The 18,061-nt window shown below is 47.0% G+C and overlaps 2 protein-coding genes across 3 annotated transcripts in view; one reads left to right on the top strand and one right to left on the bottom strand.

Annotated features, from left to right (window-relative positions):
• Positions 1–4,846: 4,846 nt before the first annotated feature.
• DHODH (dihydroorotate dehydrogenase (quinone)) lies at positions 4,847–15,313 on the bottom strand. 2 transcript variants are annotated; one of them, XM_035024856.1, is made up of 9 exons: positions 15,275–15,313; positions 12,932–13,144; positions 12,602–12,801; positions 10,801–10,883; positions 8,641–8,828; positions 7,939–8,052; positions 7,141–7,294; positions 6,805–6,964; positions 4,847–6,364 (listed from the first exon to the last, which is right to left on the bottom strand). In XM_035024856.1, the coding sequence occupies exons 1-9, from the start codon at positions 15,293–15,295 to the stop codon at positions 6,310–6,312; spliced, it is 1,188 nt and encodes a 395-aa protein (XP_034880747.1). In that variant the 5' UTR covers positions 15,296–15,313; the 3' UTR covers positions 4,847–6,309. The 2 variants fall into 2 exon arrangements, with proteins under 2 accessions (XP_034880747.1, XP_034880748.1); XM_035024857.1 differs by lacking the exon at positions 6,805–6,964.
• Positions 15,314–15,518: 205 nt separating this feature from the next.
• PKD1L3 (polycystin 1 like 3, transient receptor potential channel interacting) overlaps positions 15,519–18,061 on the top strand; it is a 64,170-nt gene continuing 61,627 nt past the window's right edge. Inside the window, 1 exon segment of the mRNA XM_035024515.1 lies at positions 15,519–17,633. Within this exon segment, the coding sequence (XP_034880406.1) occupies positions 17,107–17,633 (527 nt within the window). The 5' untranslated portion in view covers positions 15,519–17,106.

Genomic DNA, 18,061 nt, shown 5'->3' with positions numbered 1-18,061 from the left:
GAGTACAACAAATGCTAGACTTAAAACCAGAAGAATCTGTCCTCCCTCCACCATTTCTACTCATAACATCTGTGGAGCATTTCAGCTTCCTCCTCTATAAAATGAGGATCATGATCACTGCTTCCCCTACCTCACAGGGCTGTCTGAGGACCAAAGAATATATTGTGTGTAATTTTCTGTAAACTTACAAATGTACAAGATTATTAGGAAGGTGACCTTCTTGTCTAGAACTTCTTCATTAGGCTCCCATGCAATTATCCACAGACACCCGGACCAAATGAAATTTTTCAAAATTCTGCTTGCAGTGGTTTGGAAGTATCTCCACAAATTCTTTGGTTTTCCTCCCTTCAAAAATGTAACCATTTTCCCCCTCCCCTTGAGTGTAGGCTGGACTAAGTGACTTGCTTCTAACATAGGGTTGCCAGATAAAATCCATGATACCCAATTAAATTTGAATTTCAGATAAACAACAAATAATTTTTAGTGTAAGTATGTCCCAATTATTGCATGGGATATACTTACACTAAACGTTTATTCACTGTGTCTCTGGAATTCAAATTAAACTGGGCACCCTGTTGCTTGTGTTCATTAGTTTTGCTAGAAGTGGCAGCCCTATTCTAATGAACAGAATGAAGTGGTATACGTAACAGTACATGACTCCAGTACTGTGTCATAAAAGGCATTGTAGCTTCCACCTTGCATTCCTCTCTTGCATGACTCACTCTGGGAGAAGCCAGATGTCATGGTTTGAGGATCCTTGGTCAGTCCTATGGAGAGATCCACTGACACATCCTGCCAACAGCCAGGACCTGCTCCCGAGCCACAGGAGTCAATCATCTGGATGTGGATCCTCCAGCCCCAGTTAAGCCTCAGCTGACTGAAGCCCCAGCAAGTGTCCTGGTTGCTATCTCATGAAAGACGCTGAACCAGAACCACCCTACTAAGCTGCTCCTGAATTCCTGACCCAGAGACACCATGTGCGATAATAAATGATTGGTATTTCAAGCTGCTACATTTTGGAGCTTCAGGCTCCACCCTGACTGGCACTGAGGTGTCTACAGAAGGTTCCCCACCTTTCCCGGTCTCTGAGCTTTGGTCACCATACCCCATTCTACCGCCTTATTTCAGACCAATCAAGTGCCCAGGTCAAGTATTTCTGAAAGCTTTTTTAAAATAGTAGGAAGTCTATCTGTTAAAAGAAGATGAACTTCTTTTCTTAATAGGCTCCATACCCAACATAGGGCTTAAACTTAGGACCCTGAGATCAAGAGTCATATGCTCCACCAACTAAGCCAACCAGGAGCCCCAAAAGAAGAGGAACTTTTGAGGAGAAAAAGGGAAAGAGGACTAGTAATACTTTTCTGAGGTCCTGTGAGGCTCTTTCCCTACATCAGAAGGAGATACTTGGGCCCTGAGGCCCAATTCTGCTGATTCCTGGCTGCCTAGTTTGGGTAAGTTACTTAATCTCTCAATCCCTGGGTTTATTTGTAAATACAAACATAATAATGCCTATTTACAGGACTTTTATGATGATGAGAAATATTTAAAATAATGTTCATTAGGCAGGTAGGATGTGCAAAGCTCTACTACACTTTATATTTAATCCTTATCCAACCCTTTGAGATAGATAATGTCTTTCTCTTCCTCTTACACTTGGGAAACTGAGGCACACAAAATGAACATGACTGCCCACAGATAATAAGTACCTAATGTGCCTGACACATAGTACACATCTTTGTAAAAGTTGCAGTTAGGATATCATTTAATCCTCCAAACCATTGGTTTTCCAGGTGAAAAAATGTGGCATCAGCAGGGTTAGTGGGTCTCCCAGGGTCGAACTCCAAAGTCTGCACTCTTTCCCGCCCCCCGCCCAAGCACAGCGAGTCATGGAGTGAACAGAGCTCCCTGTGGTGGTCATTCTCCTGGTATTATTCCCACCCCTGCAAACTGCCCCCCCCCCCCCCCCCCCCCCCCCCCCCCCCCCCCCCCGCTGGTGCTCCTGGCTCACAGGAGTTTCTAATTGCTGCCACAGGATGCAATGGGCCAGACACCTGATCGGAGACCTTAATTCATATCTGGTCCACAACCCAGTTTTGATGGACTGGTACAGCATCAGCTCAGATTTTAAACACTGGAGCTGCCACATAAAACATGCAGATTTCTGCCTTCTCTGAGCCAATGACATGCTGGCTGGCCCTCCTGGGTGGCAAGCCACCTGGAACAGAAGAGTACAGTCTCTTTCGAGACGGGGCCTGTGCCTTCCCATCTGCCACCGAGAGCAGAGCTGAAGGGCCCCCAGTGTCCTGCACACTCGATTTTCCTGCCAAGAGGCACTGATTGAACACCACCAATGACCTCCTGAGCTATCCAAGTCACATCATTGGCCCTGAAATGAAGGTGAGCAAATCATCTCAGCTCTGTGTCTCAGTCGCCTGCTTGACCTTGAGAACACCGTTCTGATGGGATATTTTCCTGCTCCCATCCTCATGGATGACCGGACAAAAAGTATTGGCTACAGAACCTGACCCAGAGCAGCCTATCAGAAGGTCGGCAGAGAAATGGCTATTTTCCAAAACAGTGGCTGTGACTTGATGGACCTACCCCTTCAGGGGAAACCACTGTCAGAAGGAACCCTAGCCCCTTCGGATACAGCGCTGTGCCCACTTGTCGGCTCCACCAGCAGGAGGCTGACCTGAACAGATAAGAATGGGAGAACCCAGGGAAAACTATTCCCCGTCTGTTTTCCTTCCCTGGGGTCTTAGTGGAAGCCTCTCTCTCTCTCTCTCTCTCTCTCTCACACACACACACACACAGAAATAGATGTGGCAGTCACTCTGGCTGCAGCCCAATGTGGCTTGCTAAAGCGACAGTTCCTGTTCTCTTTTTCCACAAGGAAGAGTCATAATGTAAGCTACTCCCAGGGAGAAAGTAGAGAAGGAAGAACAGCTTATTCCTGACCCATACTTGGAAATTCCCATGTGGGGCCACATAAGAGGAAAGGGGACCCTCCCTACCCAAGTTGGAGAGAAAGTATAAACTGGCATACCTCTGTCTAATGACGATTTAGCAGTTAACTACCAACAATTTAAGTGCCTGTAACCTTTGCCCAAGCAATAACACTTCTGGGAGTCAATTTTACAGAAATTCTACCAGAAGAGCAAGAGATACAGAGACCAAGAGACTCACTACAGCACAGCCTGTGATGGAAGCAGTGAAGACAGCCTACACACGCCCAGCCATCAGTAATCGTTGGTGCGTCTGTGCGGTGGAAAACCACAGTTCTGTTAGAAAACGCACGGTAGATCTAAGAGAAGAACCCTGAAAAATTCCATGATGGTATGTGAAAAAAGCAAGTTGCAGAATACGATTTAACTTATTAACTGCTTATATTTAACTACTGGGAAATTGGCCAGGCCAATTATGCACAGAACACAAAACATAAGAGTGAGCAATGTATTAGCAAATGGTATTAGCAACTCTGCTAATGGTGATTCCACTCAACGATCCTGGGCCCCAAAGGGCTACCTGGGCATCATCAGTCTATGTCTCCTAGCACTGTGGGCTTCTCTGGGCTCTGGGCATCATTTTGAGAATTAAGAAGAATTGGTACTCCTTATCCCACATGGCCCCTGAACGCAAGCCAACTACTTACTCTGGTCCTCGAGGGAGAAAGAGCAGCCTGTTGCAACTGTGCTAAGAGACAGAATGTCAGTCTCCAACAGAGAACCTTCCAAAGGGTAACCCTTCCTGATCCCTTCCCTTGTGCGAATTTTCTCGTGTGCAGCATAGTCTACAAACTCAGCGGTTTGAAACAGTCACTATTAGCTCACAGTTCCTTTTTTTTTTTTTTTAATTTATTTTTTGAGAGAGAGAATGTGTGAGTGGGGCAGGGGCAGAGGGGGAGAATCCCCAGGCTGACTCCCCACTGAGCACAGAGACTGACATGGGGCTTGATCTCACCACCCTGAGATCATAACCTGAGCCGGAACCAAGAGTCGGAGGCTCAACTGACTGAGCCACCCAGGCGCCCCAGCTCACAGTTCTGTATCCATAGTTGAGGCTCAGCTGGGTCTTTTTTTTTTTTTTTTAAGATTTATTTATTTTAGAGAGAGCCTGCAAGCAGAAGGAGGGGCAGAGGGAAAGAAGTCTTCAAGCAAACTCCCCACTGAGCATGGAGCCCACTGAGGGGCTCAATCCCAGGACCCAGAGATCATGACCTGAGCTGAGATCAGGAGTCCAACGCTTAACTGACTGAGCCTCCCAGGCATCCTATCCACTGGGGTTTATGTTCAAGGTATCACAAGACCAGGATCAAGGTGTTGGACAGGTTAGGTTCTTACTCAGACACTTTGGAAATAATCTGCTTCTAAGCTCACTCAAGTCTTTGGCAAGATCCAGGTCTTTGTGGTCTGAGATCCATTCCCTTCCTGGTTACCAGCCAGGGGCCAATGCCTTCCTTCTCATGTCCCCCACCTCAGTCTTCAAAACAGCAACACTTTGATCCCTTCCAATGCTTCAAATCTATCTAATGTCTTCTTCCCCCAGAGAAAACGCCTGCTTTTAACGGGGCTCATGTGATTAGACTGGACCCACCTGAATAATCTATCTTCAAGGCGGGTCCAACGTTAAGCCACACAACAGTGATGGGAGGGATATCTCATCATGTTGCTAGGTTCCAGAGATTAGGACATGGCATCGGGAACCAGGGGGAGACATTTCAGAAATGCTGCCTACCACACAGCCCGTAGATGAAGTGACGTGTCAGTGCTCATCTCCTGATTTTTGATGGTTGTGTTGTGGTTGTGTAGCAGAATGTATTTGTTTGCAAGAAATCCACACTACAATATTCAGGATGATGGAGCACCAGACCAGCAATTTATTCTCATATGAGTTGGTATTAAAAAACAGTTCTTTGTATTATTTTCCTGAAATTATTCTATACATGTGTGTGCAGAGAGAGAAAAAAGATAGCTATAGACACATGTGTTTGTATATAAAAAGAAAAATATCTGGAAAAATTTAGAAAGATAGATTCAAAAGTTACCTGTGATTACCTCTGGGAAACAGAGTTATTTAAGGGGGAAAAGAGGTCCACAACTTTTATTTGGGGGCTATTTTTTAAAAAGCAAAAAACAAGAGAAAGGTCTTTGAAAAGGAGAGCAGGAGGCTGGCTGAGGGTTTCGTGACAGAGAGTGAGCAGATACAGGAGGGCGGGGCTGAGGCCAAGATTCAACCACGAGGCGACGGGATACATCAGCGCCGTTACCATCCTGGGCCTCTCGCAGAGCTTCTGAGAAATCGAATTTAGAATAAAATTCGTATTGAGGTGATGGGAACAAAGGGAGTTTCTGACGGCTGTGAGGGCACGCCAGACCCCAACAACACTGCCCAGACAAGGTTTCCAGCTTCTCTCTGCCATTTGCTTTTCGGTATTGAAAAAACTGGTGTTGCTCGATCTCTTTAGTTAACAGTACACCTCTTTAGCATCTTGTCTATTGTCTTCAAGCACCTTGAGAACCCTGTCTGCCCGATGGCACTCCAAGTCACAGATAATAAAGAAAGGGGACAGCAAGCACATTTTCCTGTGACGGGTTGAATTGTGTCTCCCCCAAATTGCTATGTTAAATCCTAAACCCTTGAACTTCAGAACGTGCCCTTATTTGCAGAGAGGGTCTTTCCAGATCCTATCTTTACCAAGGGAATCAAATGAAATTGAGGCCATCAGGGTGGGGCCCACTCCGACATGACTGGCGTCCTTATAAGAAAAGATGAGGACCCGGACTCACAGAAGGAAGACGATGTGAAGACAGAGGATGGCCACCCACGAGCCCGATTCTTGCGACTTTGTCTGTTCTAAATATTTTCAAAATAAAGTGAAAACTTTAAATAAATAAAAGTGAAGACAGAATGAAAGAGAGTCAAGCTCATCGGGAGCCCGGTGCAGATCCAAGGCAGCACAGGCCTGCGAGGACCTGCAGCATCGGGGCAAAGCCCGGGGGCCTTCCAGAAAGGGCTGGGATTTAAATCCAGGTTTTAAATGGCTTTATATTTCCCTCAAGTATTTTAATGTCCTTGCACTATTAAAGAGATTTGAGTCTAGAAAGAATCATGAATGCAGTTCATGGTCCGACAAGCGATTAAAGAAAGCCGTGTATTGATTCCGGTGACACTCATGATTGGCTTTGACAAAAGTCGGGCCGGAGGAAGGGCTCTTGTGGGTTGGGGAATATCGCTCTCCTCTCTCAATTCAGCCACAAAGGCCCGCCTGCTTTAGAAGATTCCAGATCAGGCTTGCCACCAACAACGTCCTCACCTCCGATGATCTGCTCCAATGGCATCTGTGATTCTGGTAAAACCCTGCTCCCTGGAAAAAAGTGAAAACAAAGCAATTTCAGCAAATGGTGAAGGACAGGCCCTGCTCTCGCTGGAAGCCCACGTTCACCTAGGCTGTCAACGCCATAACTGCACCTGCCTGTCTCCCCCGTAGCATGCTTCGTGCCTCCACCTAGGTCTTCACACTGGGAAGGGAACCAATGTCAAGTATTAACAGCTCCCTGACCTCAAGCCAATGCTACTCAACAGGGATGCTGCCCGAACTCCTCAGGCCAATAAACACCACCGTCTTGGAAGTTAATCTTGAATTCCTTGGCCCTGTTTGTCCTTTGTCAGTCTGTCTGTGTTTTTGAATCCTTTCTGAATGAGGAATAAGTAGAGACAGGTGAATAGCATCTCCTTCACTTGAGTCATTCTGAATTGATACCACCTGAACGTCTCCTGTTTCAAGCCACCCGTGGCCCCACTCACTGCAAAAGGGCCTCCAGCTCCCGCTTGACCCTGCCCACCACGGGCGGCCCGCGGTAGGTGAGGGCCGTGTACAGCTGCACCAGGGAGGCCCCCGCCCGGATCTTCTCCAGCGCGTCCTGCCCACTGCTGACCCCGCCGACCCCAATGATGGGGACTCCGCCTGCACCGGAACACATGCAACAGCGTGAGGAAGGGCAGGAAACGCGAGCACCTCAGCTGGCCTTCCGCCCTCCGGCCCCTGGTGAATGCAGCAGTTCAGGGAACGCTGATTCGGATCAAACCCCAGAGCCCGACAAGCCGCACGCAAATGTGAAGACACAGGGACCAAATTCTTGCCTTTGGTGAGTGCATACATCTCCCGGATGGTTTGGGTTGATAAGTCCCGGAGGGGCTTCCCACTCAGCCCTCCTATTTCAGAGCGCAGGGCACCCTGGAGGCTGGCAGGGCGGCTCACTGTGGTGTTGGTGATAATCAATCCATCGATGCCCAACTGCAGTGTGAGACAGAGAAAGAGCCCTCCAGTCAAGGCACAGATAGAGCTGGAGAAGCTTCCCTGAGGGTCTGAGCCAGGAGCCGGGCCAGGTGCCCACACTACAGCCCCTGGAAGCAAGAGCCGTAACAGAGCTCACTGTGCTTCTAGAACAGGTTCTGGATGAGCCTCAACATAACCAGAGCAGCCATCACATATCGACTACCCATAAGGTTCCACTAGGACAGGGTTTAATCCCTAGAACCACTCTCTTTAGTCCTGCCCAAGGTCCCTAGGTAGTAAGTGGTGGAGTAGGATTTGAACCCAGGACTTCCAGGTTCAGTCTGTGTTTCACTACTCTCCTACGACACCGGGACCTGGGGTCAGACTGGAGAGAGGGACAGAATACCCTAGTCTGACCCAGGATGCAAGCACTAGCCTTAGAGCCCTTGCTGGATGAATGTGAGCAAAGAGGGGAGGGAAGAAGTACAGGAAAATGACGCATCCCAACATTCGCTTTGTATTCTGTGATGAGTTACATCGTGACAGACACTAAACCAGCTCTCACTGTCACAGAAAGGAAGCCATGGGCTATTCCAGCTGGCCAGATGCCCCCCCCCCAACCCGGCAGTGAGGGGCGTCCCAGGGCCCAGCCCAACGCGCACCTCTCTCACCACATTGGCGATATCCTCCTTGTCCTGGGCTGTGAGGTCGGGTGCAATCTTCACCAGCACGGCTGGCTTGCGTGCTCCCTTCAGGGCGTCCCTCTCCTGCAGCACCTAGAGCAACACGTGGCCAGAGATGGGGACCCCTGAGGCCACAGCCCCCAGTGCCCCTGACCTGCAGCCGCAGATCAGCGTGTTCTCACACGTAAGCACAGCAACATTTCCTTTTCCGGAAATACAGCTCTCAGTTATGCCACAGACACCACCAAGATGGGTCTGATTATCTTGAACCAAGGGATCCCCAAGATTAAGTCCCTAATGTTGTCATTGGTATGAGCTAATATATGAAGGTTTATTTAGTTAGACTTTTTTCCTAAAAGAGATAACAAGGAAATACTGTCACAAATACTATTTGATAAAGAGTCCTCCAATTCATTCATTCAGTGTGCTCACTGCTAGGGACAGCGAGACCCAGCCCCCTGCTCTCTCAGACATTCTGGTTTAACAGCAGGGACAGGTGACTGCGCCATTAATCACTGTTGAGCGTAATCAGGGTTACGATAGGGGATTACGAGTATAGAAGGGGGTCCTATCGGTCCAGGTGCTAAGGACAGCTCCTCGACAGTGACGCTGAAGCTTCCTTCCCTGGAGAGAAAGAACCGGACAGGCTGGCGAACGGAGCCCGGACCTGTAATTGCCTACCTTGGTCAGCAGGTGGCGCAGCTCCGCCTTTCCCTGAAGGCTCCGCAGCCCAGCGGTGTTGGGACTGGACACGTTCACTACCAGGTAGTCCGCCAAGGGGCCCAGGACGCGAACCCCCTCCGCGTAGTCCGCAGCAGCGTCCACCGAGGTCTTATTCTTCCCCAGGTTTATTCCCAGTGGCAGCCCCTCTGTGAAGATCGCTCGTCAAGATTTTGTCCCCAAACGCCATTTCCCGTGCAACATGCTCAGGATGCCCCGCGCACCTCGGCACGGGACCTTCCCGGTCGGAGGGGCCAACACCACGAAAGCTGCGGGCGCGGCTGCCTGCTCACCGAGAGGAGCTCATCATCCTCGCGCAGCAGTGCCGGGGCAACTACTAGGATGTTTTACTGCATTGTACCCTTTTTCTTTTTTAAAAATTTAGTGGAAAACGGTGAAATTAGGAGTGCAAATACTAGCCATAAAAAGGTAGGGCTCTTTTAGAAAAATACATTTCAGAAACATGCTATGCGTGAAAGCACGAGGTTGTCTGTACTTCTAAGCTACCGCGCTATCTGCAAAGCTCACTGGTATGTCAGTGCTGCTGGCTGCTTTCTTGCAGCTGGTGGTTGGGAAAAGACCTGGAACAGCAAGTGAGCCCCCAAAACGTGTGTCAGGTCGGTGGGATCAAAGAGCAGCATCTAGTGTTGCTAACCACCTCCTCCTACCCTAAACTGGTCACCCTTTTAACCACCCCCTTGAAAGTAAATATTCCCTGGGGGGAGATGAAGAGGGGGTTAGTGCCCAATTAGACAAAAGCTCCACAAGGCCTCCAAGCTTCCCAAGTCCAGCCTCCACCAGGCCAAGCCATCTGTAAACTGATTCTTCCCTCACGGGTAAGCTGGCTTTAAAAAGAGCATCCCTTTCATGCAGCTAATGGGTCTTCCATCAGCAGTTAGCTGCCCAAAGGGCCAAGACTTTGAAGTTAGAAATTTCTGAATTACTCTGTCCTCAAAGGACACCAAAGCTTTTGTCAATTATGTTCCTTATTGTGCTCACAATAAGCTGTCTTCAAGTCTTCTAGCTGCTGGAAAACAACATGTGCAGAACTCTGCTCTAAGATTCTGCTTCACTCCAATCAATGTGCGTGTTGGAGTGGGGTGAGAGGATGGGCAAGGGAGAACAGGGGAGAAAGCTTGCACTGGGAACAAAGAAGGAAAGGATTTAAAAAAAAAAAAAAAGAAAGGAAGGCAAGAAGGCAGGACAGTATCACAAGCCATGGAGGTCCTATTATAAGGCTCAAAGTTCCCCAAATAGGAAGGTCTATAGTACTCAAGGTCTGCTGCCTGGGATTTCCAAACAAGGTCACTTCCTCCTAAAATCAGAGATTGCCGACTGACTTGGCCCTTTCAACCTCACTTCCTCGAGTGAAGCTCATGTCCACAGGTTTTTCTCATCTCACTACCAAGCCATTTAATGAGACTAAACTCCTGGAAAGAGGTCCAGAGGGACCCAATGAGGAAAATGGCCACAGCCCCACACAATCTCAGAGGGCAACTGGGAAGGCGTGGTGAGGACAAAACAGTGCAACAAGCACTTATGTGCAGCCTGAGGGGCAGCAAAGCAGAGCCCCCAGAGAACATTCAGCAGCATCCCTGAAGGTAGCCTCCCGACATGCATGGTGTTTCTGAGCAAGTCATGATGGGTATTTTCCCAAATGCCAAGATCAGCTCTCCCGAAGTAGGAAGGAGTATGAGTAATTTTAATTGTCTTCTTTATGCTTCGCTGTACTTACTAATGCTTCTGTAATTAACATGCATTATTTACATACACACAGAAGGACAACAAAGCAAGACAGGAAGATGGCGCTCCAGGCCCGCTCACATCTCAACCACCCATGTGACCACAGAGGAGCCGCTCTGTTCTCACTTCCAAGCTGCCCCAGTTATGATATAACCCAGGTTATATAACGAGGCAGAAACTAAGCGAGTCTTCGCTAAATTGTGAAATTCAGTTAAAATCTTGGTGGCTGTGGTAAAGCCAGGAAAATTCCCGAGTTCCATAGTGGTTTTTTTCCTATTACTCAGTCAGGTTTATTTCACTAGGAATGTTCCTGACGTTTCTCCCACAGGTTTCCTTCCAATAAATGAAGAAAGCCCCTCTAGAGCACCCCCGCTTTACCTTCTGTGAGCCTGGCCTGTTTCTCCTGTCTGGCCCGCAACCTGTGTTCCACCACCGAGAGTCCATGACTGTTAAATCCGTATCTATAGCACAGAAGTGGGTAGGGAGGGACGAGGTTAGAGCCCTCAGCCAAAGGCAGAGACTTTGGAGAGATGGCTTCATGGTCATTTCCACTATACTTCTGACTTTTAGAAACAGAAAAAAAAAAAAAATCAGAGTCAGTTCTTAGACTCCCAAAGTCTAAACACCCCTGGAACTCCTAGAGAACTTGCCAGAACACCATCAAACATAGAGGGAAAGATTTAAATTTGTAAACAAGCTGCTCAGGTACCTAGCACTGGCAACAGCCCAGACACGCCACATAGCTGCCCCAGACCTGTCTGGATCGGCCCCCACTCCTTACTCACGTACTCCTCCCACCCGGAGTGGCTTCTCTGACCACCCCATCTTCCACCTCCTGCCGGCGTTCCACTAACGCCCTCCCGGAGAAGAAATAATAACCAACGCCTTTTGGCTAAGCTGCTTTGTTACTTGCAGCCAAAACCACCGAACAGATACATCGGCACCTGTTTTTGTGGACTTAATAAATTATTCCATTCATTCAGCAGGTGTTTACTGGGCACCCACTCCGTGCCTCCCAGAGCAAGGAGGCTGAACACACAGGCTCTCCTCCCTCAACCACTTCTCGCTTACGGATTCTGCTGAGTACCGTTGTCCTGGTACCTGCAGTTACTTGGGGAAGCCAAATCCTAAATCTGTTTTGCCTGGAAATTCTGAAGATACCAATCCCAGCCTGCAATGCAGCAGAAAGATCAATAACTTCATTTCCAATGCTGGAAAATTTCCCTGAAACAAGCACGATAAAGCAGGATGTGTGGCCAAATAAAATTTCCAGAAGGCAGTCTTCCAGAAGGCCATCACTGGGCCCAAAGGTGCCTATCAGAATCTCCTAAGGAGGTTCTCAAACCTCTGTTACCAAAAAGTAGGAACTTTTTCATTTTCTGGGTTTGCTGCAGTGAATATTGCCTAGGGATTACAAAGAGAAGGGCTTTACACGATCTAGAAGGCTCTCTCTTACTAAAAGCAGCTGTACATGTGGATTATTAAATTTTTCAGTTTACTAAAGGCCAGGGCTACACCGTCCAATTCAAAAACTGCTAGCCACATGTGCCGCTGAGCGCCTGAAATGGGCCAGTCCAGTACGCTCCAAGTCACGTGCACCCTGGATTCTGAAGACTTAGTACCAGGAAAACGTAAATAGCTAATTAATCGTTTTTATTTTGATTACATGGTAAAATGACATTTAGAATACATGAAGTATTTATAGTTAAATATAATAATCATAAACAATAATTAAATAGACTGTTATTAAAATCAATTTCACCCATTTCTTTTTCCTGTCTTACTGTGGCTACATGAATATTTTAATTTACACACAGGGCTCACATTCTATTTCTACTGGACAGTGCTGGGCAAGGGCACTGGAGTAACAATGTGGAAAGCGCAAAAGCTCTAAAGTCAAATTTAAGTCTAAATCCGTACCCAAGCTCTCTCGCTTATGATGCCATGATTATAGGTAAGTCATGTAGCTCTCTGAGCCTCAGCGTGTATATGCATTAAACTAGAATACCAAAACCCGCTTTTATGCCTGCACACAGGAGATGCTCAACATGGTTCCCGAACATTCCAAATAGCAGAAAAATGTCCACACTGTAGGACAAAAATACCCGGCAGATCTTACATCGCTGAGTGCCCTGCTGGGAGGAAGGCCTCCCCTGTTACCTGCAGGCTATTCATCTACCTGTTAATGACAGCTTGGTCCTCAGGGAGGCGGAAGACTCTGGGTCTGGGGTTTCCTTCCTGAGGTTTCGGAGTCACACTGCCAATCTCAACAAAACCAAAGCCCATCTTGTAAAGTCCATCCACAGCTTCCCCATGCTTATCAAATCCTGCAGCAATTCCAACTGGATTTCGGAATTTATGGCCCAGGACTCTCACTTCCTAGGAAGAAGGAAACAAAACCAGAGGTACACAGGCTATCCCGGTGTTTGTCCAAGGGCAGGCCACAGCGCGTCTAGGTCAGAACTACCTACAGAGCTTGTTAATCAGGAGGTGTTCTGAGAGCACCTACCAGCATGTCAGAGTCTTGAAACGTGGCACGAGGAAGGAGCCCCAGGGAGGTGAGGCGAACGGCCAGCCTGTGGGCTGACTCAGGGTCCAGAAGCCTCTGCATAGCCGGCATCAAGTGTTCAGTGTAGAAATGTTCATCCCCCACAGCTGTCAGGTAGGAAGTGAAGAGAAGTCCTCCACCCCCCAGGATGACCACAGCATCCTGGGCCCGCTTCTGGGGGGGAAAAAAGGCCCACTGAGATTCCTTCCAGGCCAGACTGCAGTAACTTCTCTGAGCCCTTTACACCCATGCACACAGGACATAATGACATGTCACATGAAGCAATGTCCCTAGCCTTCTGCTAACACTGGCCTCCTTCATTTCTAGTTCTGCTCACACATTGGCCTCTACTTTCAGCGGCTGTATCCACACTTCTGACAGTCATCGTGCCCTGAAGGACTCCAGGCCAGAGGTCTCACGAGAGGCAGTATTGCCTCCTAGGGGACCTGTGGTAGGTATTTTGGAGGAATGCTAAGAGATTTAGTGGGCAGGACTCAGTAAAGGCAGACATCCTGCATTGTTTTAGGCTATCTGACAGATGAATTGTCCCTGTCCTGTATGACTTTTGAACATCTTACAATCTGTATGTATCTCTTTATATTATCTGAGCCTATATTCCACCACATAAACACAAACTATCTCCTGCAGTTTTCATATACATTGACTTTTCCAGGAATGCAACTCCCTCTAAACTGAGGGACAACTGCACTATTTTGCACAGAACATTACGAAGGATTGTTCCCCATTTCAGAGATCTCAGGAATGGCATAGTGCTTTGCTTGGGTGTTTGACAATAAAACATACCCGAGGCGCTAGAATTTCTTTTTTTTTTAAGATTTTATTTATTTGTCAAAGAGAGCTTGAGCACAAGCAGGGGGAGCGGCAGGCAGAGGGAGAAGCAGGCTCCCCACTGATCAGGGAGCCCAATGCGGGGCTAGATCCCAGGACTCTGGGATCATGACCTGAGCCTAAGGCAGATGCTCAACCGACTGAGCCACCCAGGCATCCCTGAGGCTCTAGAATTTCTAAACAGAGGCTTAAACACCTGACTATATCTCACTAAGTGAGTCATGCTGTAACATTTACATGCTGAAATGCATGTTATTTTATTATAAATTCCTTTAATTTCTCTTTTATATTCCAGTTAGGATATTAGTTGAACTTTTAAAATTATACAAAGACAGATTACATTATATATAAATTCTACTTCAGGATAATAAAAGCAGTTGCAAAATATTTTTTTAAAAAGGAGCATCAGGTCTTATTGAGTCAAGAATCACTATCCTGTTCAAAACGTGCTTCATAATGCTTTTCTCTAGTTATCACTGCCAGGTGATGAGTCATTCATTCATTCATTCATTCATTCAATCATCTGCCCAACAGTGATAGAGCACTCTGAGGTGGGCTAAGCAGGGTCCCTGCCTCTCAGGAGGAGACAGTCACTAGTCAGTGATCACGCAAATATGTAACTGTGAGGACTGCCATGAAGAAAAAAATGTATAGGGTAATAACAGAACCCAAACCAATCTCAGAGGTAGAGGAAGGCTTCCTTGAGGAAGTGACTTAAAGCTGACATCCAAAGGATAAATAGGAGTTAAGTGGAAGCAGTGGGGGTAAGGAAAAAGTGTAAAGGCGCTCTCAGTGGCAGAGGGTAAAGAGATGCACCCAAGGAAGAGGGAAAGAAGAAAGACTTGTTGGAAACCAAGGAATGAGGAAAAGCACGGCTTAAAAAGGAGCTGGGGAGATAGGCAGGGACCCTGGCCAGAATAAAGATTTGAGTTTTGCTCCCTACACAAGTTAGTGACGTGATCAGATCTGCCCTTGAGGATCACTCCCAGCTGTTAAATATAGAGCAAGTATTTATTGTCTTGCTTCTAGTCTCCAGCGGACTGTAGGAACGCCCCTTAATGTCAATCAACAAGTATCTGGACGCGGTTACACAAGCCCCTGCCCTAAAATTTCATCCAGAAGGGTTGAGGCCATGTCTTAGTGTAATTTCATTGCACGTTGGATCCAGCACACGATGTTAGGCGGTCATGGGTTCATTAAACGCCCGTGTGCCAGGCTCAATAAAAGTCAGCCCACGTGCGTTGGCAAAGACCTGCATCTATCCAGACTGGAACGTGCCGTTACACGTGTTAATGCACACGCACGCATCTGCAGGTGCCTCCGCCCACGCACAGTTTTCACACGACCTCGGAGCCGAATCCCGTCCACACCTCGCCCAGGTTAGCCCACTATTCGCCTCTAGCCCCCACCTGGCCCACGCTACTCGCAGCCGCACAGCCCACTTTGCGAACTCACTTTGAGCTGTCTCCACGCCATGCTCCTTCCGCCACTAGACCCGCCTCTGGCTCATTTCCATTGGAGGAGATGGAGGTGAGCCCTCCAATCACCGCCCCTGCAGCTGCCACTTCGCCAATCGTGGGGCAGGAGGGTGGGGCGGGCCTCCCCGCGGCGGAGAAGGCCTCGCTCCGCCCCGAGGGTGTGTCTGGACGCCGGCGCGCGCAATCACGGCGGCCACGCCCCTTCCGCCCCAGGCTCTGGGCTCCGCCGCTGCGCTGTGTGGAGCTGCGGGGCGCTGGCGTTGGGTGGTGTGCGCCCCAGCTCTCTGGTCCAGCGACGTGGGGGAGAGACATCGCCTATGTAGATCTTCAGTTCTAAGCAACAGTCTCACCAATATCTTGATCATTTAAGCAGAATATTTGATATGCTTGTGCTCTCGGTAAACCATGTATTGAGAGTATATATCAGACACCCTAAAAAGGGTTGGAATGAATTACCGCACTGTGTAAGATGCCCGAGTTGACCTCAGAGAAGATTCCCTCGCATCAGGTTTCACTTAAAAATGCCTAAAACGTGTGTATGTACGTAAGTATGTCTGCTAATGAAGGTGTTGGGAAATCTAGACTTTGCAGCGAACTCCTGCACCCGAACGGTTCCATTGAGGCGAAGACTTGGACTCCTACTTAGAAACCTTCCAAATTAATTGGATACTCTTTTTCCTGGCGTTTCAAGACATTTCAGCTTTCTAGTTTCAGTTCCCACTACTGTCTCCCAAGTGCCCACCCCTACCCCCAGAATTATTTCTCTTTATAAATACTTTCCACTTGTATGCATTTACTCACATTGACTCCTGCCAGGATGACTGTTTCCTCCATCTCAATATGGCCAAGTGCTGGAAATAATTTCTTCCTTATCTGAGCCTTCATAGATATTTGCTGTACCTGTCCAGTGGCACTGTATTTATTAACTACAATTGTTAGGTCTTTTTTCCCTTAACTAGACTGTAAACGTTTTGAAAGTAGGGAACATGCCATATTCCTCTTTCATTTGATTACTGCAGTGTTTTTCAAACTGAGGGAGTGTATTCTTGGCATAGACACTTAAGAGCATATTTGATACTGGTGTCTTTCTGTAACGATTTTTTAAAGTAATATAGGCGTCATTTGGGCCATTTGGACAACCAACTGAACCCTGAAACCTACCAAGCTATTTCAGTGCCCACATTTATTTGTATTCATTATCATATTTTGGTACCAAGAAAGAAAAGTGGCTGAAATAAACGATGGATGTCCTGCAGGTGAAGGATAAATGACATGCTGTATAAACAAAGGTTTTTCAGCAAGTTAAATAAAAGTGGTGAGAGAATGGATTTTCCCTACAGCATGAAGTAGTGTGCATGCCAAATCAAAACAACCTGTGTGGTCATAAGCTAGTACCGTGTTTATCTGTCAGATAGCTATTTAGTGCAGCACGTTTTCATTTCATTGATTTTCAGTTCTGTTTGTATTTAATTTGCATTCTTTCATCAGATATTTGTTTTTCGGTTTTGATACTTGATTTTTGGTTTATGATTGTGTAAGAGCTTTAGCATATAGTTCATCCCTAGTTTTATGTTTGAATGTATTTAAAAAACAGAATACAATAATTTAAATATGTCCTGGGGGTCTGTAAGAATGGTTTCCTTTAAACACACACACACACACGCATAATACATTTCTCAATTTTTAGTAGCACTGACTTAGATATTCATCATCTTCTACTCCTTTGTAGCCTAGGCTTAGCAAATAAAGATCTATTCTAAAGCTGAACGCACAGCCGGTTGTGTAGACACAGGTGGTGGTGCCTTGTAAATGCCCATTGCTTTATTGATCTTTGCTGTTTGTTTTCAGCTTATAGGGACTCCACCTGGGTTCTTAAAAACAAAAACAGGAAAACACAAAGCCTTTTATCTCCTTGACAAATTATTCCCTATTCCTAAAAGAATGATACTAATAAATATGACAAACCCACCAAGAATATATTTAAAGGACCAGGCAGCTGCTGAGCCCCCACACTGTTCTTGCTCACAGCTCACAGAGAAAATGTTCTTCAGGGGAAGAATCTGGCTTTGGTTACCCATCAGAACAGGTATCATTCGAGGAAGTGAGCTAAGTATCCCAGAGCGACATGGTAAAAATAACTGTTATCAGCTTAACAGGTTTCACTGCAGCTACGAGGAGGCAGAAAATTACTGTCGTGTCCAGGGAGGACACCTTGCTTATACTTGGAACCTGAGGGTCCGGGATCTTCTCTGGGACTCTCTGGAAGAAGGGAGTAAGTGGTGGATTGGGCAAAATCTAAAGCAGCTGGGAAAACGTCAAGAAAAAAAACAACCCAGGTAAGGCTCTGAGACAAGTGTTTACAAAGGAAAAGTCCTTTCCTTTTATTCTGGAACAGGAGAAAGAAAAAATTTTCCATCTTTCTGCTTTTGTACATAGAAAAATCAGTCGCTTTACTTCATTACCACAGTTCCTCTGAAGTATTTATATTTTGGGGCTTCAACCTTTGATTTGTCTGTGTAGCATAGATGATGAGATTTTCTCAGTTTATCAAAAGCTAACACCTGATATTTCACTGAAAGTAATGTGTAGGATTCTGAAGTGGGAAACCTTTTATGGCCGCTTTGTTCCTGGTAAATATCTCTTCCTAATTCAGAAACCAGGAGAGACATTGATTTGCCTGTTACCTTTCTTACAGAGATATTTTCAAAATCATGCACCATAATATTGTGGTCTTGGAGAAATATCCAAGGCCCTGTTATATCAC

The sequence above is a fragment of the Mirounga leonina genome, unplaced genomic scaffold (genome assembly GCF_011800145.1).
Source record: "Mirounga leonina isolate KUSES-001 unplaced genomic scaffold, KU_Mleo_1.0 Mir_180, whole genome shotgun sequence".
Classification (NCBI taxonomy): Eukaryota; Metazoa; Chordata; class Mammalia; order Carnivora; family Phocidae; genus Mirounga; species Mirounga leonina.
This window is presented reverse-complemented; position numbering and strand designations above follow the sequence as displayed.

Excerpts from the sequence above, each read along its gene's own strand:
- DHODH (XM_035024856.1), bottom strand. The coding sequence starts at position 15,295 with ATGGCGTGGAGACAGCTCAAA. Across the intron at positions 6,965-7,140 it reads GATGTATGCACTCACCAAAG|GCGGAGTCCCCATCATTGGG; the intron begins GCAAGAATTTGG and ends GTTCCGGTGCAG. Across the intron at positions 6,365-6,804 it reads GAGCTGGAGGCCCTTTTGCA|GGAGCAGGGTTTTACCAGAA; the intron begins GTGAGTGGGGCC and ends ACTTTTTTCCAG.